The sequence below is a fragment of the Eleutherodactylus coqui genome, chromosome 10, assembly GCF_035609145.1.
Source record: "Eleutherodactylus coqui strain aEleCoq1 chromosome 10, aEleCoq1.hap1, whole genome shotgun sequence".
Classification (NCBI taxonomy): domain Eukaryota; kingdom Metazoa; phylum Chordata; class Amphibia; order Anura; family Eleutherodactylidae; genus Eleutherodactylus; species Eleutherodactylus coqui.
The window spans coordinates 31,477,093-31,502,146 of NC_089846.1; the positions used below are offsets into that span (position 1 = coordinate 31,477,093).

At 45.5% G+C, this 25,054-nt stretch overlaps 1 protein-coding gene across 1 annotated transcript in view; it reads left to right on the forward strand.

The window, feature by feature from the left end:
* Positions 1-23,458, forward strand: part of SRPK3 (SRSF protein kinase 3) — a 41,497-nt gene extending 18,039 nt beyond the window's left edge. The window contains exons 3-16 of the mRNA XM_066580769.1: positions 524-660; positions 2,459-2,567; positions 3,447-3,534; positions 3,693-3,780; positions 3,873-3,979; positions 5,783-5,948; positions 6,857-6,888; positions 11,467-11,686; positions 13,648-13,905; positions 13,992-14,092; positions 14,640-14,747; positions 16,815-16,884; positions 20,242-20,334; positions 21,960-23,458. Of these exons, the coding sequence (XP_066436866.1) occupies positions 524-660; positions 2,459-2,567; positions 3,447-3,534; positions 3,693-3,780; positions 3,873-3,979; positions 5,783-5,948; positions 6,857-6,888; positions 11,467-11,686; positions 13,648-13,905; positions 13,992-14,092; positions 14,640-14,747; positions 16,815-16,884; positions 20,242-20,334; positions 21,960-22,144 (1,762 nt within the window). The 3' untranslated portion in view covers positions 22,145-23,458. The remainder of the gene's footprint in view (positions 1-523; positions 661-2,458; positions 2,568-3,446; positions 3,535-3,692; positions 3,781-3,872; positions 3,980-5,782; positions 5,949-6,856; positions 6,889-11,466; positions 11,687-13,647; positions 13,906-13,991; positions 14,093-14,639; positions 14,748-16,814; positions 16,885-20,241; positions 20,335-21,959) is intronic.
* The last annotated feature ends 1,596 nt before the right edge of the window (positions 23,459-25,054 follow it).

The following is a 25,054-nucleotide window of genomic DNA, read 5'->3' on the forward strand; positions in this document are numbered from 1 at the left end:
TAAGGTAAAATTTTGAGGTTTGCCGCGAGACAACCCCTTTAATACTTCTATTTCTGAAAGCGTTCTTACAGAAATAGACCATTTTCCCCCACCTGCCTAAAACCTCCACCCATTACTGTATCTCCGGTCTATTCTCCGCACTCCACATCGCCGGCCCTGTACATCGGCCAATTCTATCTGATCACATTAGTAATACAACTAGACCTATGAGCTGCGGGTCACATGATATTATTGTCTCCCATTTTTTAAAGGGGGTTCTGTTTTTTTCTTCTTTTACCAAAGGGCAGTAATTTAAGCAACACCAAATCTTCTCAGTCTTTTCATCATGTCAAAATTTTTACCCCTGAGCTGAGATATCGGCGATGGCGGCCCGAGACGGTCTCTCTACGTTGGGTACCTAGAAGCTAATTATACTTGGTGCCTGTGTGCACATACATAGGAACCCTATTAAGTAAATAGTAAAGCTTCGGTATTTCTGATCATTTTGTAGAAAAATTGCAGATTTTGTCTTGTTTTCTTCTAGCATCACTGACCCTGGCCTACAGGATGTGCCCATGTCCCCGGGACCCCCTCCTACTCCACCTACACCAGTATTGCCGCCTCCGGGGCCACTAGGCTCGGACAATGAGGAGCAGGAAGATCCTGGAGATTATTGTAGAGGCGAGTACAGACCTTAATCATTTGTTAGGACGTAAGAACATCATAGATGGAGCTCCCCACTTGAGGTCCTCTGTTTTTGGCCACAGTGAAGAGCATCTACAAAAGAGTGACTCGCCCTAGCAGACGGGACTCAACCGTGTATTGTGTGATTGCCCGTTACCTCCATGATTGCCTACCAGATGCTAAATGGCAGATCTCTGTATGTACAGTAACACAGAAGGACCTGTCAATCAGCATCCGGAGGTAGGAGAAAGGCGGAGGAGTGTGTGTGTATATATGAATATACATGAGCTTCATTGGACTCCTCTCCAGTCCGTCCCTGCAAAGTTTCAAAATGAGATTTGCAAAACCACTGAACCGATCGTTATAAGGAACAGACGACTGAAATCAGTGGGTCTATCATTATAAGTCCATACAGCTTAGGGAGTGAGACAGGTTCCCTTTAAAGGGGTTTTGTCATTAGAAAAAAAAAATCTATTGTTACCTATTCCCCCCCGGGCAATCTTCTTACCACATCTTCTCCTCCCTGATCTTCTCCAGTCCCCTGGGTCATCTCACCTCCAGCCGGCGTGACGTAGCGTTCGCTGCCTAGCAGGAAATGCCGAAACATCGGCAGCCTGCAAGATATCTCACCACTAGTGTTTCAGATAGTATATGAAACACTAGCAGCGAGACATTGCGCATGCGTAGTCGTGCTAAAGCAGACTGCCGAGGATACAGCATTGGCTGTGAATGCTATGTCACTAGTGACTAGTACATTGCCCTGCAAAAAGGAGACTGTCGGCGATATCCGCTCCATCACCAGAAGAAGAGGATCTGAACGGCTGGAAGTTAGATGACCCGCGGGACTGGAGGAGCCAGGAGAAGATCTGGTAAGAGGACTGCCGGGGGAGGAATAGGTAATTGTTTTTATTTTTTTATTGACAAAACCCATTTAAGTGGTGCTATGCAGGACCACTTCCACAGCTAAAGCGGTGAATTCTTATAAAGATCAATCTCTGCTTATGCAGTTATAGGGGGGTGGACAAAAATATGGAAACACCTATGAAATGCATGGGGTTTTAATCATTATTTACTGCCCTTTTGACCCCTATTTGGCTGAGAGCTTTGCCACCAAATTTGTGTTTACTTCACCTCTCACCCTGCTCTGGGGTGGTTTTGGGAGCCAGCTGGTAACAGCAGCTGAGTGGCTCAAACTCTTGACCAATAGGACCTTGTTGGTCAGGCAGATATTCACTTCTGCCCGGCAGCATTCATGTCATATTACCTCCACCTAAAATCGGTCTCTACGTGTCTTATTGATATATGATTTATAATTCCATGTAGCTGAAAGCAAGCATTTTGTTGGGTGTTTTCATATTTTTGCCAAGCCCCTGTATATAATGCATTGTTTATAGGGGCTTCAGAGGTGGGTACATATATGATAAGACAGCGATTCTCCGGTATAAAATACTGAAACGCGTAGCTTTCACATATGGATAAGTATTACTGTATGGTGGTGAATAGACCTCTACAGGATCTGTAATCTCAGTAGTCACCTGCACAGTTCGGTTCTATGTCACGTGGCAGTCTCTGCTACGGGGGATTCGGTATCCAGCACTATTCTTGCCAGCATGCCACAGAAGGCGACAGACCCCGTTATAAGTTAGTGGGGTCCAGCAGCTACCATTCGGATCCATTGTACAATGAATCTGGCACGTCGTCATGGCTTCCCTTATGAACAGAAGCCATGACATCAGGTTCATCATTCTGAAATGTGACATAAACTTGTTTTTATATGTCTTTTCCCATCTTTTAGGAGGCTATTACCCAGTTAAAATCGGGGACCTTTTTAATGGCCGATACCATGTAGTGCGAAAACTTGGCTGGGGCCACTTCTCTACCGTATGGCTGTGCTGGGACCTCCAGTAAGTTTGTGACTTAAATCTTCTCTTTTAGTATGAAGTAGGCTCATCTCACTGATAAGTAACTTGTATTCAGTCTCTCTAGTCGTGCGTCATCCGTAGCCGTTTCCATTTCATTCTCCTCAGATTAGTTGACAGCACTGAGAAGTACTTCTTGTATTTTGTAATCGTTTCTATTAAGGCGTATAGACAGGAGATGTCCCTTTAACCCTTTCCAATCCACTGTCTGACGTCTTCCTACATTCTGATTGAAGCTTGTACAGCTCCAATGTCAGAAGACATCCGACATGGTATTCTTACCGTCTTATTGCCAGCCACTCCGCTGTCGGAGCCTCTCTGGCGCGCACACACTGGCTTTAGCCAGCAGATGGCACTGTTGTATAACAGCAAAAAGAGAGAGCCTTTTAGGGAACCCTGAATCCAAAATTGGATTGGAAAGGGTTAAGTTCTCTTTGCTCTGAGGGTAGTTTCATACGGGCTAACAGTTTCCCCAAATAAATGCTCAAACGAGCGATTATGGGCGAATATCAGCCCATGTAATAACGGCACCTCATAGAGTGTTTGGTTGACCCTGACAGTCATATTGACAATCAATAGAGCAGCACAACGCATGCGCAACCGCTGCTCCATTTAATCTCCTCCTTATTGCTGGGGGTGCAGTGTGGGGGGGAGGAGAGGGGGACATGTGACCCCCATCCTGAGCAGTGAGACCCCCGCTAATCAGACTTCTATCACCTATTCTGTGGATAGGTGATCAAAGTCAATCTTGGTACAAGCCCATTAGGTGCAGTATTACAAATCTAGATATATATTGATGACCCTTACTGGGGTACCCGTTAGCTACACCTGTACTCTAATACCTTTTTGTATTTTTGGGTGCAGGAGGAAGCGTTTTGGAGCTCTTAAAGTGGTGAAGAGCGCCGTGCATTACACAGAGACTGCCATAGATGAGATTAAACTGCTGAAGTGTGTAAGTATCACTCCTATCGGGCTGCATGGACGGTGTCATCGATACACCGCTGACCTGGCTTACCCTCCTCCGGTCCAATCCGGAGTCGCTGGTTACAGTCTCCTCACCCCGTGACGTGGCAGTAAGTCACTGTGCCGCTTTCTCCACTGTCTTCTCAGGTTAGAGACAGTGACCCCAGCGACCCCAAGAGAGAGATGATTGTGCAGCTTATTGATGACTTCAAGATATCCGGTGTGAATGGTGTACGTATCCTTTATGGAGGGGTTTGCTGGATGCGATGCATAGAGGAGTAGTTTTGGGGGTCAGTGTCTATACGTGTATTGCCTTAACCAGCACAGATGTCTGCATGGTGTTGGAGGTCCTCGGACACCAGTTACTGAAGTGGATCATCAAATCTAACTATGAAGGGCTCCCCTTACCGTGTGTGAAGAGTATCATATGTCAGGTAAGTTCTTATCTAGTGGTAAGTAATGGTGCCTAAACACCTTCTAGCGTTTGGGCGATGGTTAATTCTCCCAATTCCCCTGAAATACATGAACGCTTAGTTCTGCTGAAGGTTCATGTGTTTTACAGTGGAGAAAGCTGCAACCGGACCGCTGTGTGGGCGGCTTATCTCCAGGGGTAACTAAAGGATCGGGCATTTAAAATTCATTGTATTCCATCCCACTTTCTCTGACCTCATCTGTTGGGACAGTTGGAAGGCCTCCAGACATATCCAACAGTCAGCTGACTCTGCCAAAATCGGCATGTTCCGACAACGTTTGTCTATTGCATATGGAGACCTTAAAGGGCTTGTCTAGGTGGAGATAATTTTTTTTTAACCACTTCAGGACTGCTGAACACGTCTAACTGTCCTGCAGTCCTGAAGTGTGTATGGAGTGGGCTCCGGTGCGGAGTCCAATGCATGTCCGGTAGCTATCAGCTGTTTCTGATCGCTGATGACAGCTAATGGTAACTACCATAATCGGTCAGCTGTGTTTAGATGTTGTGGTCAAAGCAGAAGGGAGGGGGGGGACTTTCCCGCATTTCCCATAGTGCAATCGGGGGGTGCTGATGGGCTTGCATGGCTGCCCGAAGCCTACTAAAGGCTGCCATCCACAGATACCTTTCATGCCCATGGCAGGGCTTGAAAGGCAACATCATAAATTACTATCTATTGCGATACTAAAGCATTGCAGTATATATTACAAGGGATTCAATGATGGCAACTTCAAGTTCCCTGTGGGGACCAAATAAAGGTGTAAAATCGATTTAATTAAACATTTTTAACAATTAATAAAAATGAAAATATTAAAAGTTCTGTTAATATTATCTTTCACATTTTTTACATGAACAACCAAAATTGTAAAAAAAAAACGCCCCAAAAACCACATATTGCCCTGTACTTAAAATTCCAAATTATTAAAATATCACTATATTTAATCCAAACGGTGAAGGCCATAAAAAATAAGATGGAATGCTAGAATTGCAATTTTTTTTTTTTGCATCCTGGCTCCCAAAAAATTGTATCAGAAAAAATGATTTACTTTTTAAAAATATAAAAACATTAAAAAACTATAGAAATTTGGTATCCCTGTAATCGGATTGACCCACAGCACAAAGTTCATATCTCATATTGACTGCACTTTGAACGCTGTAAAAACTAAACCCACCAAAAATGGTGCAATTGCTTTTTTTTCATTTCTCGGTTTCAAATTTTAAAAGTTTGGCTGCAGCGGTCAGGTAGTAGCCGTTTGTAAACAAAGGCCTTGGAAGCTGCAGCGCTGGACCGCCAGGGGAACTAACGGATGGGTCCGGCCCGCCAGGGGAACGAACGGATGGGTCCGGCCCGCCAGGGGAACGAACGGATGGGTCCGGCCCGCCAGGGGAACGAACGGATGGGTCCGGCCCGCCAGGGGAACGAACGGATGGGTCCGGCCCGCCAGGGGAACGAACGGATGGGTCCGGCCCGCCAGGGGAACGAACGGATGGGTCCGGCCCGCCAGGGGAACTAACGGATGGGTCCGGCCCGCCAGGGGAACTAACGGATGGGTCCGGCCCGCCAGGGGAACTAACGGATGGGTCCGGCTGCTTTCATGGTATTAACACAGTCGCGCCCATATTTAAAAAATTGTCTGCAGATGGGCAATTCCTTTAAGTCTCTCGTATTGTCAGTATTCCTCACTGCCCACCTTGAGGGAGCCTCACGGGGTAACTTGTAACTGTATGACTGCCCGCGGCTACAATAACTTTAATTCTCATGTCTCAGGTATTACAAGGCTTGGATTATCTCCACTCCAAATGCAAAATCATCCATACAGATATTAAGCCAGAAAACATATTAATGTGTGTGGGGGAGGGGTACATCCGGCGCCTCGCTGCGGAGGCCACCGTTTGGCAGCAGTCTGGAGAACCCCCTCCTTCTGGATCTGCCGGTGAGTGCTTCAGCTTGACCCGTGTCGCCCTTTCACTACATTGAAGCCTTTGGAAACTCTTTAGAAAAAAATGTTGGGAAATTGCTTGAGTAACAATTCCGGCGGATAACGTTACCCTCGGGCCACGGCATTGTCCCAGTGATTTCACTCAAAGCCAATGGGAATATCACCTGCCTGGGGTGGCAATGCAGAACTTTTGTCGTCTGCTGCCATAAACAGCTGTCTAAGACGCCGGCAACGCAACGGAGAAGAATTTGATATTTTAGGACTTTTCTGTTTAAAGGGGTTTTGTAACAGTTAAAAAAAAATTGCATTGGCAGTGAATAGGTTAAAAAAAAAAAAAAGAGCAATGCCCGTTCCCCGATCCCTACTGCTTCAGTCGGTCATGTACCGCTCACTGCACATGAGATCGCTCAGCCAATCGCTGGCTTCAGCAGCCACGTACTGTTCATGGCCGTATCGGCACTGAATCCTGCGATTGGCTGAGCAGTCGCATGTGCATTGAACACTACATGACTGCTGCAGCTTCTTCAGGGGTCCTTGCCCCGGACCAAGGGGAATTTTTTGAGAAGCCAGTATGGTTTCATTTTTATTTTAACCCATTCCTTGCCAGTACAATCTTATATCTCTACTGATGGAACACCTCTTTAAGGAATTCCCTATTCTCTTTTCTACAGTGACTCCAAAGGCAAAGCTTTACTGTAAATCACATACCCCCGACTGCGCTTCAGCGTAGCACCTCATGCACCCCAATACTAACTGCACCGCTGCGTTCTCTCTCCTTTTCAGTGGTAACGGGGTATTCATTGTTACTCTCCTGAACACTGTAGGCTAAGGGTGTCTTTCTTTGTGTTTTCTTAAATCCTGCTCCTTTCTGCTCTCCTGTCCTATCCGCTGGGTATAATCAGTCAGCTCTGCGCCTCCTTCACATCACAACATGGTAAGTGCTTGGGATAAGTTTTCACTAAGGTTTCTTGAGTTAATCACAGGCTGGATGACCTTTTTATGGGGACATAAGAAAGTTGTCCCTATGACAACACTGCCTATTTGGAGTTCTGGTTATTCAGGGTTATCATAGGATCATTTAGTTATGTTTAGAAAAAGTATCATTCACTTTCAACATGCGGCAAATTAGAAAGTACATCACATGGACATACGGGCATTCACTTGAACAATGAATATGTTATATGAACAATGAGGTTGTAGATGTCTGATGGATGCGTGCTTGGTTGCTTTATTGACTTCCATTAAAGCAAATGGAGAGATCTGCGGACATGTGCGGCCGTCTCTCCATTCATTTTTCCCTTGGATGCTGTGAATTACATTTAAAGGGGTTGTCAAAGACTTTCACTATTGATGACTTTAAGTCATCAGTAGTTGATTGGTAGGGGTTCGCTACTCAGGATCGCCGCCGGTCAACTATTCGTTGGGCCCATTGTCAGCGTGGACTGAGCTAGAAGCAGATAGGGCTGTCCACACTGCAGTGGCCCAGGCTGGTACTGCAGCACAGCTTCCACTAAATTCAATGAGAGCCGTGCCTGTAGAGCCAACCCAGGTGGCTGCAATACAGACAGCGCTATCTGCTTCCAGCACTGTCCGCACAGACATCAGCAACCAATCACAGCGCAGCTTTCTTTGACTAGAGTAGAATACAAAATAAAAGCTACCCTGTGATTGGTTGCTGTGGGAATCTTAAACAGTCCTAAATGTCTTAGTTTGCATTGTCTAACTTGTAGACAATATCAAAAGGAAGTCAAGGAGAGCGCCAAACACTTTTCCAGATGCTTGTTGGTAAATTATATCAACTCACCTGGTGCCAGACATGACACCCTAGGGTGAGCATGTCAGCACCTAGTGTCCAGGCAGGCATATAGCATTTTTCTTTCACAAGAAATCCACCGAGTTGTATTACAATGGAGAGCTGCAGGTGTCACCCAAAAAATCCGAGCCTCCTAAGAGGTCGGATCACACAGAGATAAATAAAAGGAAAAAAATAGGGCTCCTGCGCTACTTTATATGGAACAGGGACCGATTCTTTTTTAAAAAGAATTGCAGCGGTCAGTAATGATTAATAATAAAAACATTTATTTAACATTACAATCTAAGGTCACAGCCTTATATAAAGAGTATATAAATACTTGCAGTACAAAATATGCGACGCGTTTCGACGTGCTAGACGTCTTTCTCAAGCATACATGAATACCAATCAAGCCGGGTATATATAGCTCAATAGTTAATTACATACCTTTCCCTGAAAGGTCACCGGAGTTGTGCATAGTTCCGGTGTGCGGCGCCATCTTGGGCCATGAATGATGACGTTATCACCTGCTATTCTATGGGGCTCCTCTCTGGGAGCCGACGTACAAGGTTTCGTCACATGACTCCTAATGCGGAGCTGCGCTGTATAGATGACACGCAGCGCTGCGTTCCATATAGAGGTGATTGGCCGGGGGCGGCATCCAAGAGCCGTACCACGTGTCAGCTCACTCACAACTTAAAGCCGTGTCACGTGACTCATATACGGAAGCCTACTGTGTGAAAGAAGACTTCCTTTATATACCGATTAGGGAGCTAACCTCAAAATGTAACAAACGGCTATTTTTGATAAACCAATATATTGCAGAACTATTAAAGATATGAAGGACCGCTATGACAGATGTTTTTTACATGTAAATGGCTATTAATTCTACCGTTGTACTGATAAATTGATTTGAATTAATATTTTCCTTAGTGCAATAATTACGGCTATATTTGGCATAATGGTAGGAATATTGGGGAGGGGAGGGGGAAGAAAACTCAATAGGGGAGGGGAAGAAAGGGGGGGGGGAGGGGAGGGGGGAAAAAAAGGGGGGTTCCTTTAAAATTATTCTCATAAACAAATATATCACTATAAAATATAAATACATATAAATATAAAATTTGTTACTGACCCAATATATATAAAATATGAATTCGTAATTACCAATAAATACTCGTCTAGAACTATTACTTTTAAGAAAAAGACAAGAAATGACCCTATCCTTCACAAAAGATACCGATTTGTCTAATTATCAAAAAATCTTTTCCAAAGATTCATTAAGACCTCTTGGATAGAGGGTGTCCATACGGAATATCCAGAACATTTCTCTCGTTTTGAGGCGAGAAAATTACCTAGAAGTAATGCATTCTACAGGGGTGACTCTTAATAGAGAAGCGTTTTTTTGATGCTTCTCTAAAAAGTGTCGTGAGACGCTATGTTTTTGGAAACCCTTTACAATATTATACCTGTGTTGATTTATTCTAGTTCTGAGTGTTTTGGTGGTGCGTCCAATATATTGTAGGCCGCACGGGCATTCCAAAAGATAAACAAGAAAAGATGAACCACAGTTCAAAAATTGGTCAAATGCTAACTGTTTTTTCTCCCGGTTTAAAAATATATCTTTCTTGCCCTGTGTTATTACTGGACAACACTTGCAGCGGGCCTTTAGGCATTTATAAATGCCGACTACTGTATTGGCATATCCAGAATTATGTTCTTTTAGATGGTATTTATCAGGGAATCTTAAACAGTCCTAAATGTCTTAGTTTGCATTGTCTAACTTGTAGACAATATCGGCAGATTGCCTCAGTGGCTCTCATTTATCAAAACTGTCTAACAGTAAGGCCAGCTTCACACGGCCGTATTTGCACACGTATTTGTCAACTTTGCATGTGCAATATCCAGAGAATAGAACCCATTTACTTCAATGGGATCATTCACATGAGTGTATTTTTACTGCAATTTCCATCTCGCAAAAAAACCCCAAAAAACTTGGCATGCTCTATTTTCCTGCGCATTTTCACGCCAAAAGTTCCCTTAGAAGTCAATGGGGATGTGCAAGTGCGCACGTAATTATGCCAGGAGACGTGTGAAACACTGCGTACTTACACAGGAAAAAGAACACATCCGGAGCTCATTAGACTATTTAGCCATTTCAATGGCTGGGAGCTTCAGCGCATATTCTTTTACGCGTACAACTTGTGCGCACAAAAAGTACAGTAAAATACAGCGATGTGCACGCCAAAAAAAGTGTAGTTCATTCCGCAAATATGCGGGACTCATGCATGCAAAAATATGCATACGCTTGTGTGAAGCCGGCCTAAGATTGTCTCTTTAGCCCATAGCAACCAATCAGAGCTCAACTTTCATTTTACTACAGCAGTTTGAGAAATGAAAGCTGCACCGTGATTGGCTGCTGTGGGCCACAAGGACATTACTATTAGACAGCTTTGATAAATGAGGCCCAGGGCTTAGAAAAACCACGTACATGAAAAGGACATCCAGTCTGCGACCTCTGTGAGTTTTTGGGTGTGTTGTATGTACGATGCAGGGAAATTCTTTTAATCTGGCATCACCAGTGCAGTATTGCCAAATATTCTGGACTATCAGATAGAATAAAAAAAAAAATCAATCATTATTGAAGGATTTTCCCATTAAATACATTTATTCTCTATGCACAGCATAGGGGATAAGTGTCTGATCACTTGAGGTCTGACCGCTAAGACCGCCCGCTGATCCTGAAACCTGGGCTCTCAAACGCTCCATGTGAATAAAGCGGCGGTGCGCATGCGTTTCAGACACTCCTTTCACTTCTGTGGGATGGAAATAGATTCCCGATCGCATCTATCTCCCATAGAAGTGAACGGAGTGGGGGTCATGCATGCACACTGCCGCTCTGTTCCCATGGAGTATTTGGGTTACCAGTCTTGGGGAATCCCCAGCAATCAGCCATTTATCCCCTTTAGAGTTGGATGACAACCTATATGGTCGCCATTACATCTCTCACTCCTTCGGACTAACAAATTAGCTTAATTAATTATCATCTCACTGCTGTATTGCTCAGTAACGAGGTCCGCCATTCATAAAAGTCACAATCTGTGTTGCCGAACTGAATTTCTGCACTATAGGATGCTGGATTAATGGAAGTTGTACTTTTATTTCTTTCTGTTGTATTTTCTGTTTTGCTTTACTTCATTATTTTGCTAGACCTCATCAATCATCTGCTTATTATTAGGGGGGGCATATATGAAAATGGCTGATATTAGAGGGGTCGTGCCATAAGACAACCCATGTCCATGTGACCAGTAAAGGCATATTGATGTCTTGTGGGGTCCTCCGCTTCTATTATGCAGAGCAGAGAGACCTCACAAATAGCAATTTTTCATTCCTGATGACTGGGCGTGACCAAGTATTACAGGGCGGGTCCTTGACTACATTGGGCACCATGTCACTCTACATATCTCTTGGACTCTGACAGCTTCTCCTGGTGATGAGCATTGATTGCCTGGGACTCCATCAGCTCCAACCAGCATGTGAGCTGCTTCATTAAAGGAGCTCTGATGAACTCCCCTTAAAGCAAAGTTTGCTTAGAAAGCTGTAATCTAAATTGATTCCAAGAGGTGGCGGCATATCCAGACACAAATCCAACAGCCATTTCATAAGTGCCCCCTATGTGATTTCTCTGTTCAACTTGGTGCCTTATTTTAATTTTCACCTTAGAATGGGAAAGTCTCTAAAAACAAGAAGAAGAAGTTAAAAAGGCAACAAAAGCGTCAGCAGAAACTTCTGGAAGAGAGACTGAGGGACATCCATAACATGGAGGAGCTGGGGTCGGGTAATGGCTGTCTAGGCTCTCCCATCCTAGATCAGTGTCAGCAGGGACACAATGAACAGTCATGGGAATCCCAAAGAAGCCATGAAGCTGCAGGCAACAGAGAGAGTGAGTATCTCCTGGTTCAGGTACGCCACCCTCATCCAGGGCTAGAAGGGCCTTGTGCTTGTTCACCCTGTACTAGGGCTGCTAGATGGCTAGTAGTAAGTTACTGGCCCATTCAGTAAGTCCAAAGGCTGGTGATGGTATTAATTTTTTTACTAGCCAGTAAAAAGTAATTGTCAGCTGCAAGCACCTCCGGCCGGGCAACAACCCCACACCGTCATGCATTTAACTCACTTTGTAGCTCTGGTCTGGCCACCATTGCTGTAGTCAGAGACTGGACCCCTGACCTCTTTCCCCAGCGTTTGAGCTATGCAAATGAGCGATGTCAAGAATCGCAGTCTCTCATTACAACAGTGACGGCCGGACCGGAGCTACGGAGTGAAATAAATGCACGATGGTGTGTGATTCCCACCCGGCCGGAGGCTCAGGGTGGAGAAGGCATAAAGATGGGGTCCTATTTACATTGGGCTCACCAACGGGGACACTATTAATACGGGAGCCACTAACAAGGGGCACTTAATGCTGGGGCCACTAAGGGGGACACTATAACTAAGGGGATACTATAACTACTGGGGCCCCTAAGGTGATTACTATTATAACTGGGGGCCTGTATGGGGTACATTAATACTACAGGGGTTATTAATGGGGACGCTATTAACACAGGGGCCACTAAGGAGGGCACTGTTACAACTGGGCCCACTAAGGTGGACACTGTTAATACTGGGGCCACTAACAGGGGACACTATAACTACTGGTGCCTCTAAGGGGGTCACTATTACAACCGATGCTGGGCCAGTAGGGGGTGCATTATTACTGTGGAGCATTATTACTATTGGGGCACTGAGAGGGCACAGTTACTAGTTGGAACCACTAGAATAGTGGACTTAAAAACATACGTTGTGATAAGTCACTTACCTAGCCTCACTGAACTCGCACCCATTTTATCTTGGCCAGCGTTTTGGGGTTTTTTTCGTAATAAAGGTGGGAACCTTACCCTGTACCCACATTTTGTCCCTGGTAGGTTACAAAGCAGTGTGATCCTCAGATCAGGAGTGGAGCCCACACAGGTTATAGGTAGCAATACACATTAGATGAATGTGGTCAAAATTGTCCATTTTCTTGGGACTGGATGGCCATGTGATATGTATGGGGTCCCTATCCTCTCCCCGTGATGGTAGATGTTGGCATTATGGATTTTAAAGGGGTTGTCCCGCGCCGAAACGGCTTTTTTTTTTTTTTTCAATAGGCCCCCCGTTCGGCGCGAGACAAACACAAGGGATGGGTTAAAAAAAAAAAAAGTTTAGTACTTACCCGAATCCCCGCTCTGCGGCGACTTCTTACTTACCTTACCAAGATGGCCGCCGGGATCTTCACCCACGATGCACCGCGGGTCTTCTCCCATGGTGCACCGTGGGCTCTGTGCGGTCCATTGCCGATTCCAGCCTCCTGATTGGCTGGAATTGGCACACGTGACGGGGCGGAGCTACGCGATGACGCGTAGAAGGGGGCGGAGCCAGAATGCCGCTCGTGCCGAGACCCAAGAGAAGGGAGAAGACCCTTCTGCGCAAGCGCGTCTAATCGGGAGATTAGACGCTAAAATTAGACGGCACCATGGAGACGGGGACGCCAGCAACGGAGTAGGTAAGTGAATAACTTCTGTATGGCTCATATTTAATGCACGATGTACATTACAAAGTGCATTAATATGGCCATACAGAAGTGTATAACCCCACTTGCTTTCTCGGGACAACCCCTTTAACATGCAGATCCTTTTGTTTTCAGGGAAGATAAGTCGCCATAAGAGGTGTCTAGCACCATTCCCCTTTCATTATTAACACATGAACGCTCACTCGAGCCAAGAGTGCATGTGTGTGGGGCGGTAGGGAAGAATAGCTGTCTGCCATATGAACTGCCGGCTTAAGACCACGAATAGATCTGGTATCTTTATTTTACCACCATATTAGATCCCATCCCATCCATCCCTGCGGACAATGAAGGTGCAGACTCCTCCTTGGGAAGCGGAGGAACCAATTATCTCGCTCAGAGTCCTCAGTCCTCCGACACATATGAGAACTGCAACGGATACAACGGTGGTCCTCGGGACACCAGTCCAGATACACATACGTCCGGTTTCTCCAGCTCTGCCTTCTCCATCACCTCAGGCTCTGCCATATCAGGGTTCTCTGGAGGACGAGAACGAGGAGGCCTTCTGTCCCCAAACTGTAAGTCCAGCACGGACACAACTTTAAATTCACTTACTGCAAACGGGAGAGAAATGGAAAAACTATTTCCTTTTCTACATTTCCAGTGTCCATCAAAGCTGCGGATTTCCTGACTAACCCTCTGGACCCACAAAATGCAGAGAAAATATCAGTGAAAATTGCAGATTTGGGCAATGCATGCTGGGTGGTGAGTATACCAGTTATGTGTATGGTGTAAGGGTCTCTGTCCACAGGCGGGTTGGACCCTGTATGTGGGATTCCCGCAGCAGAGTTCGAACCGATGCCCGACCGGTGACTCCAACGTACCTGTCCAGCGTCTCTTCTCTGTGCTGCGGATGTGCTGGCCTGCGCTCCGGCACGCATGCGAAGTACAGAGGACGCCGTCGCTATTGCGATGACGCAGCTCCTGCGGCCATTCTGCAATGATGATTGCAGAATGGACGCGGAACGGATGGCTTCCATTGACTTCAATGGAAGTCGTCAGTGCGTAGTCCGCACAAAATCGCGGAATGCTGCGATTTCTTCCCCGTGAGCAGAAAATCGCAATCGATTTCCGCTCGTGGGCAGGAAATTGCGTTTCTTCATTGCATGCCATGGGGCTGGATTTGCTGCAGAGTCCGGAGGCGGAATCCCGCTCCGTACTCCGCAATACAAATGCATCCGTGGACAGGAGCCCAAACTCGGTCTCAGTGACTGTGTAGATAACTAAGGCAGTGTTTTTTGTCTTTTTGCAGCACAAACACTTTACTGACGACATTCAGACACGGCAATATCGTGCCTTGGAGGTTTTAATTGGTGCCGGATATGGAACCCCTGCTGATATTTGGAGCACTGCTTGTATGGTAGGTTGTGATGCAAAAGCCTGAACCTGTTTCTTTTTTAAGAACTTGTCCCTTTAAATTATTTAGTTGGTTTTCAAGATGGTGGCAATATAATATTACTAATGATGAGATCAGTACTATATTATCACAGTACGTAGGATGGCCACAGGAAATTCTCAGAATCATTTGGCCTTACAGTTCAAATTTCCAAGCATTCCCTGCTTGTCAGGGAGGGTATCGTTTCTCCTTAGGGAGAGCACCTAGAAGGTGTGAAGAGACTTATAAGGTCATCCATGCTCATCTGGGAAATATGCAAATAGAGGAATGGAACAATGCCTCTACAGCACCACCTATTGGCAGCATTCCTGCAAGTCAATATCAGACCTTTTAACAAGCTTTGTAACAGTGACTGGGAATATAAGTCAAAGGCAGACTCTTGCTTTGGCTTGCATTTCTAGTTATTATTACAAGGCTTGTTAAATGGGGTTTCTACCCTTTTTTAAGTTGATGGACAGGGATCCACTGCTCAGTATCCATGTCCATCAGCTGATCGTCCGACCCGCTGTCCAGTATATCAGCGGTCAGGGGAGGAAGTGGGAGCGCCGGCTTCACGGTCATTGAAATCAGTGGGTGCACCGTGCTGCTCCTGTTACTGACCTCCTGTCTGAGCAGGAAGTAATATCTGAGCAGGAAGTAATAGCAGTGCGGCATTCCCATTGATTTCAATGGGAATGAAGCCGGTATTCCCACTTCCGCTGATGACAATGCCGAATGTTCACCTGATGGACAGGGATCTGTTAAAAAAGAAAAGAAAAGGACAAAAAACCCCTTTAAAGGTATGACTTGCAGGAATGCTGCCTGCCAATACGTGGTGCTGTAGAGGCATTGTTACATCTTTCCATCTGCTTATTCAGAGTCTGCACAGAGCTAGTATTCAAGGAAGTGCAGTTATTAAATCAGATTCTGTACAGTAATCTGATATAAGAAGAACTGAACAGGTTTTCCCATTAAAGGAGCCTACCTACTTCTAGCTGTCCTCAGGATAAGTCATCAATAGCAGATTGGCTGCGTTCTGCTGCGCAGGTTTATTGGTGATCAGCTGTTCCCCCGGGTCAGTCTCTTTGTGTACTGAGCTGTTTTGCTGCAGGAAGCATACAGCTCTGTACATTACACAGTGATCCGGGTTAGTAATATAACGTGAGTCCCATTCACGTCAATAGGACTCAGCCTGCAGTACCAGCCAGAGCCACTGCGCAGTGTACAGTGCTGTCTGCTTCCTGTAGCAAAACAGCTCTGTACACAGTCACCTGGGGAAATGGCTGATCCCTAGGGGTCACAGGTGGTGGACTCCTGCCGATCTGCTACTGACGACCCAGGCTGTGGATAGGTTATCAATAGCTAGAAGTGAAACAATCCCTTTAAAGGCATTTATCTTCTAAATGTCCCACAGGATAGACATTTCTTCTTCGTCCCAGAAGAAAGACCCACAGTGATCCCGAGACCGGCCTACTTGAATGTCCTATGTGATTGGAGCGGCGGGACAGATGCTTGACAGCCGCGCCATTCACTTTGTGGGATGGAGAAATATTGCCAAGTGCATCGATCTCCATGTGTCCAGTATAAGAGAATGGAGCTGCGGTTGAGAATGTGCCCTGACACTCCTTTCACGTGGGGCATTGGGGTGGGCTGGTCTGAGGATCACTGGGGGTCTTAGCAGTCGGACCCCAGCAATCAGATATTTATCCCTTATTCTGTGGATAGGGAATAAATGTCTTTCATGGAAAAATCCCTTTAACTGTCCCACTCAATCAAGGTGATTTTTGTTGACAAACTTGGTGATTGTTTCCAGTAAAAACTAGCAGAATTGTGAATGCAGCTCTTGGGCTATAATGCAGGCTGGAGCGCAGGATTGGTACAAGATAACTAAGGCAATGTATTTGCTCTACCCTTTTATGTAGACTTTGCAGGTGTAGTTATTTGGGTGGTTCCTAACTTGCCAGCTGCCGTAATTATTGGGTTTTGGGCTCGTCTTGCAATGAATAATGTAAATCCCTCACGCTGGTTACTCTCCTGTGTTCCCCCCCATAGGCCTTTGAACTGGCGACCGGAGATTACCTCTTTGAGCCTCATTCAGGGGAAGATTACACACGTGATGAAGGTATAGCGCTACCCAAAATATGTCTTCTAGGAGAAAATGCTTATACCAATGTTCTCGGGACATGTTTTACCTTTACAGGCATTTTAACTCTTGCACTGCCAAGGACGTATACAACTTGCATTCAAGGGAAATGTATCGCATATTTTTTTTTTGACTAATTAAAGCAAGATCGTGATTGTAGATTTTTTTTTTTTATTTTAGTCTATTGTCCGTTTATAACTAGAGGGTGGCCATCTTGCCTGAGCTGCCGTTAACAGCATTTAGAGAGATGCTTTACAGCAGCTTCATGGGCCATTCACACAGAGGACATGAGCTGACCTACTGAATTTTGTGAGTGTGTCCTAAGCATGCTGTTTGACCAGTGAGGTGGTCATTGTGCAGGGAGGGGGAGGAGGTGAGCTGTGACTGCACATACAGGGGTAGCTGCCAATCACTGATAGGACCACCCATTGGACTGTTCAGCTCAGAATGTTGCAGGGGTTTAAATAAATAAAACACAAGTTCTGCTGAATGTTTTCCCATACAACTCAATACAATCTGCTCAGCTCCTCCTACTCTGTAACATCATGCCTGCAGATTGGACAGCCGACAGATCTCCTTTTAAAGTGGTATTCTCAAAATTGACTTTCATCACCTATCCCCAGATAAAAGTATGATCATTGGGGGGCTCATTACTCAGAACTGATCCTGACAACAGGGGTTCCTATATCCCCCTCTCCAGCTCACTGCACACCTCACAGTGAGGAGGATATTGAATGCAGTGGCGGTCGAGCGTGCATGAAATCCGCAGAATTGGTGCTGATTTTCCACAGCAGGAAATCCACATCAAAAACTGTGTCAAACTCCACACCATTGGTCCAGATTTTGACACTGATCCGCAGCAAACCTCACCCCTTCAGAGGGAAATCTGCTGTGGATTAACATCATAATCCGCCATACTGCATGTGAGTGCCCCCCCCAGGGTTTGATGACACGGCAGATTCTGCCACACAACTGCGCCTGTAAAGCCGCAGCAGAGGTCGACGGCTATCCTGCGAGGTTTTTGCCACGGATCCACATGCGGATTTAGCCCTGTCAATGGGCAAAATTTGCATATGGACTTTCCAACGCATTTTCGCACGGATCTGCAAGGAGATGTGAGCTGTCACTTCTTTCCATCTGTCTGTGCAGAAAAGTGTCATTAATTCCACATGTAGATTTTCCCATTGACAGGGCTGAAGCTATGTGCGGATCAGCGTCAGTCTAGCCATGAACTTTGATGCGTTTCTTGAGGGGTATTTGCTGTGGACAATTCCACCCTCTGAACGTACCTCAAGGTGCTAATAAATAATTCCACGAGGTTGCCCATTGACATTTATTACCTCAATGTCTTTAGTGAGACAACCCCTTTAATCCCATGCAGACCTCAATAATTTGGATCCAGAATGCCCCTCCTTATGGACTTGGCTGGGCCGATGGATATCTTTTGAACCCTCAGTAATATTGGACCCCAACAACAATGTCGTCGTGTTCATTTATACTTAGAACAGATGTTTTTTTGCCTCCTTGTAAATTGATGTCCACCTATTTTAATAGCAGACTGTATCACTCAGTAGAATTCCGGTTCAGGGTATGATGGGTATTGCATTTAAATAGATCCTGATATTATTGATGTAGCAGAGCTGATTGTGTCATTCAGCTTCTCAGATCTGCATTATGATCACACTATGATGCTGTAGGTTTGTCTGCAGTCTTATGTAAGGGCGGATACCCACTGGCGTTTTTTTTTTCTCTTGCGCTGCGAGAGCAAGTGAAAACACTCGCCTCACAGCGCAAGAAAAACGCTGGGATATCGCCAGTGCTTTCAAGGGGGCCAGCGGCAGCAGCGCTAGCCCCATTGAAAACATAGGGAGAATATTGCGGACTTCTGTGACAGCTGTGGAAGAAGTTTCCTTCATCCCCGTGGAAGCAATGCAGGGGAGCCAGCCGGAGGTCGTGTCTGAGCGGCGGAGAGGTGAGTAAAGTTTTGTTTTATTTTTTTTAACCAGCTAATGATGATTTTCAGGGAAGGGCTCATATTTCAAGCCTTTCCCCGAAAATCATGCTGCGGGGTTTGCCACAAACCACTGCTTTCAATGGGGCTGGCAGCAGCGCCAACCCCATTGAAAGCTTTGGGATAGCATGCTGGACTTCTGCCACAGCTGTCACAGCTGTGGAAGAGGATTCCTTTATCCCTGCGGTCCCCGCGGGGATGAAGGAAACTCTGCCCACAGCTGTGGCAGAAGTCCGTGGTATTCTCCCTATGTTTTCAATTGGCTAGCCCTGCTGCTGCTGGCCCCGTTGAAAACACTGGCGATATCACAGCGTTTTTCTTGCGCTGCGAGGTGAGTGTTTTCACTTGCTCCCACAGCGCAAGAGGAAAAAAAAACGCCAGTGGGTGTGAACCCAAGTCAGCAGATATGATGAATTTTGACAAACTATGCAGTGCTGCATCTGACAGTTCCGTGGTCAGCAGCGTGGCCTCGTGGCACTGGGGTCCTGTGCATAGGATCTCATCAGGAACAACACCTGCATAGCATTTGTATGTTCTTTCCTTATGTATGCGAGTTTCCTCCCACATTCCAAATACATAGTAATAGCTTAAAAGGCCACTCCGATGAAAACACATTTTTCCCTCTCTGTCCCCCATCACCTGATTGCCTGTCACACTCTGGAGGTCTCCTCTCTATATTCCAGTCATTTCCATGTAGTGCAGCTCCCTGTCTGATACTTATCAGGCACCATCAAAATTTTTTACTTTCACTATCAATCAATCCCATGATGCATCAGCACAGCATTAGCTAATGTTATACCATTCTGCCTGCACAGTTTAACTATCATTACCTTCTATAGTCAACTATATTATCTACAGAGTAGACAGTCAAGAGGATGAGCTGTGGTCTCCTCTATTATACCTGTGTGATCACCATCAGTAACTGTGACAGGAGTGTCTGTGTCCCCCTGTAGGCAGTTTCTGTGGTAGGTTCATGTAACGGCCTCTCACAGACTGACACTCTGACTAAAAAATGAATCCATGACACCAAGTAAATCTGAGCTGGTCAGAGTTGAGATCACAAGATCATCTGAGGAAAAAGAGGCCAAGAGGTTCAGACAGAAAGGAATAACTAACTAAGGTAATACTAGTCACTTATATATACTGAGGGGACATAATGAATTTTGAAAAAATCACCGGAGTGGCCCTTTAAATAGCTTCCTATGAAAATGAACATAAGTAATTACATATAATCAGTGTACAACACTGCGGAATATGGCAGTGCTATAAATGCAAGTGAAAATAGTTACAATTGCCATCTAACTGTCAACTCTGTCTTCTTCCAGATCACATAGCACATATCATTGAGCTTCTAGGAGACATCCCCCCACATTTTGCACTGTCAGGCCGTTACTCCCGAGAGTACTTCACTAGAAGAGGTAAGTGACAGACACACAGTGACGCTCATGAAGCCATGTCTGCTATTGCAGCTCCAGCCCATGCACATAAATGATGCTGAGCTGCAATTTGAGATGCAGACAATAGATAAGAGGTGGTATATCTGGGGGTAAACATGTCCCTCTTCTTAAAGGGGTTGTCCCCTGAACTTAATGATCGGTAGAAACTGACCTCTCTCGGACCCCCACTGATCCCGAGAGCGGGGGGGGGGGGGGGGTCTGAAGCGTCCTGTAATTGGGGCTGCAGCAGTCAATAGATGCACTACTGCTCTATTTCAGTGGGATAGCACTGCAGAAGATGGCAGAACTTTTGAACTCTAGCTCTAGTGGTGGCAATGACTTAAATAGAGCAGCAGCAGACTTGTGTGCTACCACTGCCTTTATTGTGGGATGCTTCAGACCCCTGTTGGGATCAGTAGCTAGACGCTAACCATTCAGCAAGTTACTTGCTTCCATGGAACAACCCCTTTTAAGAAGTTATATTACTTTTGGATAGGGGTTAATCTACTGATCGACAGGGATTTGACTGCTGGGACCCCCACCCATCCCAGGAATGACCATCTGGAGCATCCTTGAATGAAAGAGAGATGGTTGCACATGCTCAGCAATTTCCAGTACGCTCACTGAAATGATACCAGCAGGAGCTCCCATGTGTGAGCACATTCAGGGACACTCCAGGCTCCTGTTCTCAGGAGGTTCCAGTGGTCAGACCTCCACCGATCACCAACTTAACTTGTTTTTGTGGGACAACCTCTTTAAGAAGTTCTGCTACATTGGGAGTGTGGTTGTTAAAGCGACCCCCCGGTTTTGGGACAAATTTCAGGTATATTACCTGTAGTTGTTCTTTGCCGTCTCTCTGATCCACCGATTTCTCAGTAATTCTTTATCTACCTAATGCACACGGTGCACTACTCCCTGATTGGCCAGTGCTGATCACATGAGCAACTCTGGCCAATTAGAGAGCAGGTATAGTGCATTAGTAGTGTAATGGCCCATTTAGACACAGCGATAATCGTTCTGTCTAAACGCACTGCCATCGTGCACTGTTCGTTCATCGGTGAACTAGAAATAGAATAGCAAGCTAGAAATCACCGATGACTCTTATCAGCGCAGCACAATGATTTTCTCAGCAGGTGGCACTGATGGTATTCTTTCAGGTGTTATCCCACCAGCAGTTCTAAGCAGGGCACCAGCTGAAAGCTCAGAAAACAATGCAGCTGTTTGCATATACAAAACAGCTGCTTTGTTCTCTGAGCTATTGCGGTGGTGTCCCGCTCCGCCTGCATTAACTTTTAAGCAGCTAATTAGCTACTTAGAATAATGCAAAGATGATCGCTCAATAAGGTCACTCAAACTGTCATTTGAGCGATTATCTTTCAGTGTAAATGGGCCTTAACACTACCAATGCACTGTGGCGGTTTAGGTGGTCTGAAGACTGAGCCAGCCATCTTGGATGGCTGAAAACAGGATCTAGAACTGGCAGATCGGAGGGACAGAAGAGAACAACAACTGCAGGTAATGTATCCTCCCTCCCTCTGGTCCCGAGACAGAATTTTGTCTTATAACCGAAGGGGTTACTTTAACTCTACTTTCATTCTATTTCACAGGGGAACTTCGGCACATACAGAACCTAAAGCACTGGGGCCTGTTCGAGGTCTTGGTGGAGAAGTATGAGTGGTCGCTAGAAGAAGCCACTCAGTTTTCAGACTTTCTGATGCCCATGTTGGAGTTTATTCCAGAAAAAAGGGCCACAGCCGCACAGTGCCTGCAGCACCCCTGGCTTAACTCCTAACCCTAGCTACGTGTCTGCTGTTTGGGAGGCCTTGGCACGTCCCGTGGACATCTGGCTTATAAAGGACCCAATTCTATTGGAAGACATTTTGATATGACTAATGGTTAGTGGGTACAGGTCGATCGATACGAGCCAAGAATTTGCCATCTATCAGCCTGGAAACCAGAAATGCCTGGTATTATGGGGGTTCTTTTACTTTCCAAAGTTGTGGAACGGATCATATTTTGTGTAGCTCTGCAGTCTGTAAGATAATTACCCATTGCCTACACATCAAGCTACAGTATAAGTAGGACCTTATTGTGAAGTAAGACCGTTACATCATTAGGTAGGGATAGACTAAGACTTTGTTTTCACCGCATTTTCACCCATGCTATGAGATTACGTTTTGGGGTTCTTTCAAAGATGCCAAAAACGTCCTTGAGACGGAACCCCCAAATGGAACCATTCCCTGTCATATAGTAGGTAGTGGACTACGCTATTCTGTACTATAAATAAGGTGACATTTTGACTGACAGTGGATGATTCCATTCAGGGGTTTCATCTCCGTGCCATTTCTGGCCTTGTGGCGGAATCCCGCAAGTAGTGAAAAACGCTATGAAAACAAAGCCTAAGCTGATGGATACTAAACCGTTGCCAAGCGCATCAATTTCCCTCTGTCCCATAAAAATGAATGAAGTGATGCACACACATGTCCCTTGCTGCTCCATTCACATGGTACTTTGGGGGTAAGCAATTCTCAAGATCAACGGTTGGACTTCCAGCGATCAGCTTATTTATTATGAACAGGGGCTAACCATCTCCAATGGGAAAACCCTTTTAAGGTAATATATTGCAGTTGCAGTACCACTAACCACCTTTAGGAGTGCTGTGATTTACCATACACACCAAGAGCTCTGTTCCATGTCAATTACAAATGTTTTTTCTTCTGTAATGCTAAAAAAACATTCTCCTGGATGTGGCTCTCCAGCTATTGGGATTCCACAACTCCCAGCAAGTGGGTGACTAGGCATGCTGAGCACAAGCTAGAAGGTGCACGGCATTGCCTATTCCAATTTATAGCAAAAAGGCTCCATTAGAGCAACTTCGTGCAGAAGACAAGAACTCAAAATAAGCAGAGCCTCTGCGCGTCCAACTGTGTTCACGCACTGCGGTCACTTTTCTGTCTTCCACCTGCCAGTGTACTCTATGAACAGTTCTATTTTGCTTTGGAAGGATCTATAGAAGATGTTCTATTTTTATGTTGGGAATTACCATTCTTTACTTTAATGAATACAGACGTTTATATTGTGCGATACATACTGTATGTGGACGGTTGCAGAGCTTTTCACTCGCATCCAATAGATACAGCCATCTTTAATCATCAGGTATGAAGTTATGAAGAACATGTCCACCTAAAATCCCCAAAAACCTGCCAGCAAACATTACACACATGACCCTGCAACCACTCCTCACCACCCTACCAGCTCCTATAAGGACTGTAACTCAGCGTTCCCAGGCCATGAAGTGCCATATCTGTCTATTCCAGGATAGTCTAGGAGTCTTACAAAAAAGCGGAAAGGGGGGGGGGGGGGGGGGGAAGGTTTCTTGGAAGAGTGTGAAAGTTTGTGAACCCTTCAGAAATTTCCATATTTCTGATTATATTTCACCAAAAACGACATCATATTTTCACACAAGTCCTAAAAGTAGTTAGAGAACCAAATCAAAGAAATGAGTCAAAAATATTAGACTTGGTCATTATTTATTGAGGAAAATGTTCTAATATGACATGTCTGTAAGTGGCAAATCTATCTGAAACTTTAGGATTAGTAGATAATTTGAAGGTGAAATTAAAGGCAGGTGTTTGCAACCAATGGAATGACAATGGAATCAGGGGTAAGGCCTCCTGCACACGGGCGGGATTTCCCTCAGAACTTCCACCTGTGCCCGCTGCCAAAGATAATGCAATCCTATGCAGACAGCCGCGATTTGACCACATGAAAACACGCGCGGAAAACAAATCGCGGCATGTCCTATTTCTGTGCGAGCCTCGCGGAGGTCCGCACAGAAACGTCACTAGTGACTCGCCGGCTCCGCTCTGCGCATGCGCCCACTGGCCACATGGCAGAGCGGGGAGATGCCGGGAGCAGGTGAGCTGCAGTGGTCACTGCAGGGGCACGGGTCAGATCCCGTTGCGAGAATTCTAACTGCGGGATCTCACCCGGCCATCTGAAGGAGGCCTAAATGAGCGATATGTTTTAGTCAAAAGAATTTTAATGTTCACCACCTTCAGGAGGACTCTGAACAACAATGGTGTGCACGGCAGAAGTGCTACAGATCACCTGGACAAGCCAGAAGCCTATTAGAACAATGTTATGTTGAGACAAAAATCGTTTTTTATGAAGAAGCATTAGAAAGAAATGTGTAGATGCAGTTATTGCTGCACAAGGGGGTCAAATCAGATACTGAAAGCAAAGGTTCACATAATTTTGCTACTCACAGACATGTGATATTGGATCATTTTTCTCAATAAATGACCAAGTCTAATATTTTTGACTTATTTCTTTGATTTGCTTCTCTTTATCTACTTTTAGGACAACACTGGTTCGCCAAGCGGCATTTTAATAGATTTTATGGAAAAGTTTTGTGACTCATGCTTAAAGAGATTCTCTCACCTACTTTTAGCTATGTGAGCTAAGCCTATGGGCTACAAGTAGGTGACCCGCTGAGTCCGGAGAGGTAGGTGTTATACTTACCTTCCCCGTTGTTTTCTCGGTGTGAGCGATGTAAGCCCCCACAGCCGTACATTGGGCATCGCTACTAAGTAGTCCGCCCATTGTAAAATTAGAACGGGCGGACTACTTAGCAGGCCAGCTGCATGCAATGAGCGGCGGCTTCCAGCGCCAACATCGGGGAAAGACGGGGAAGATAAGT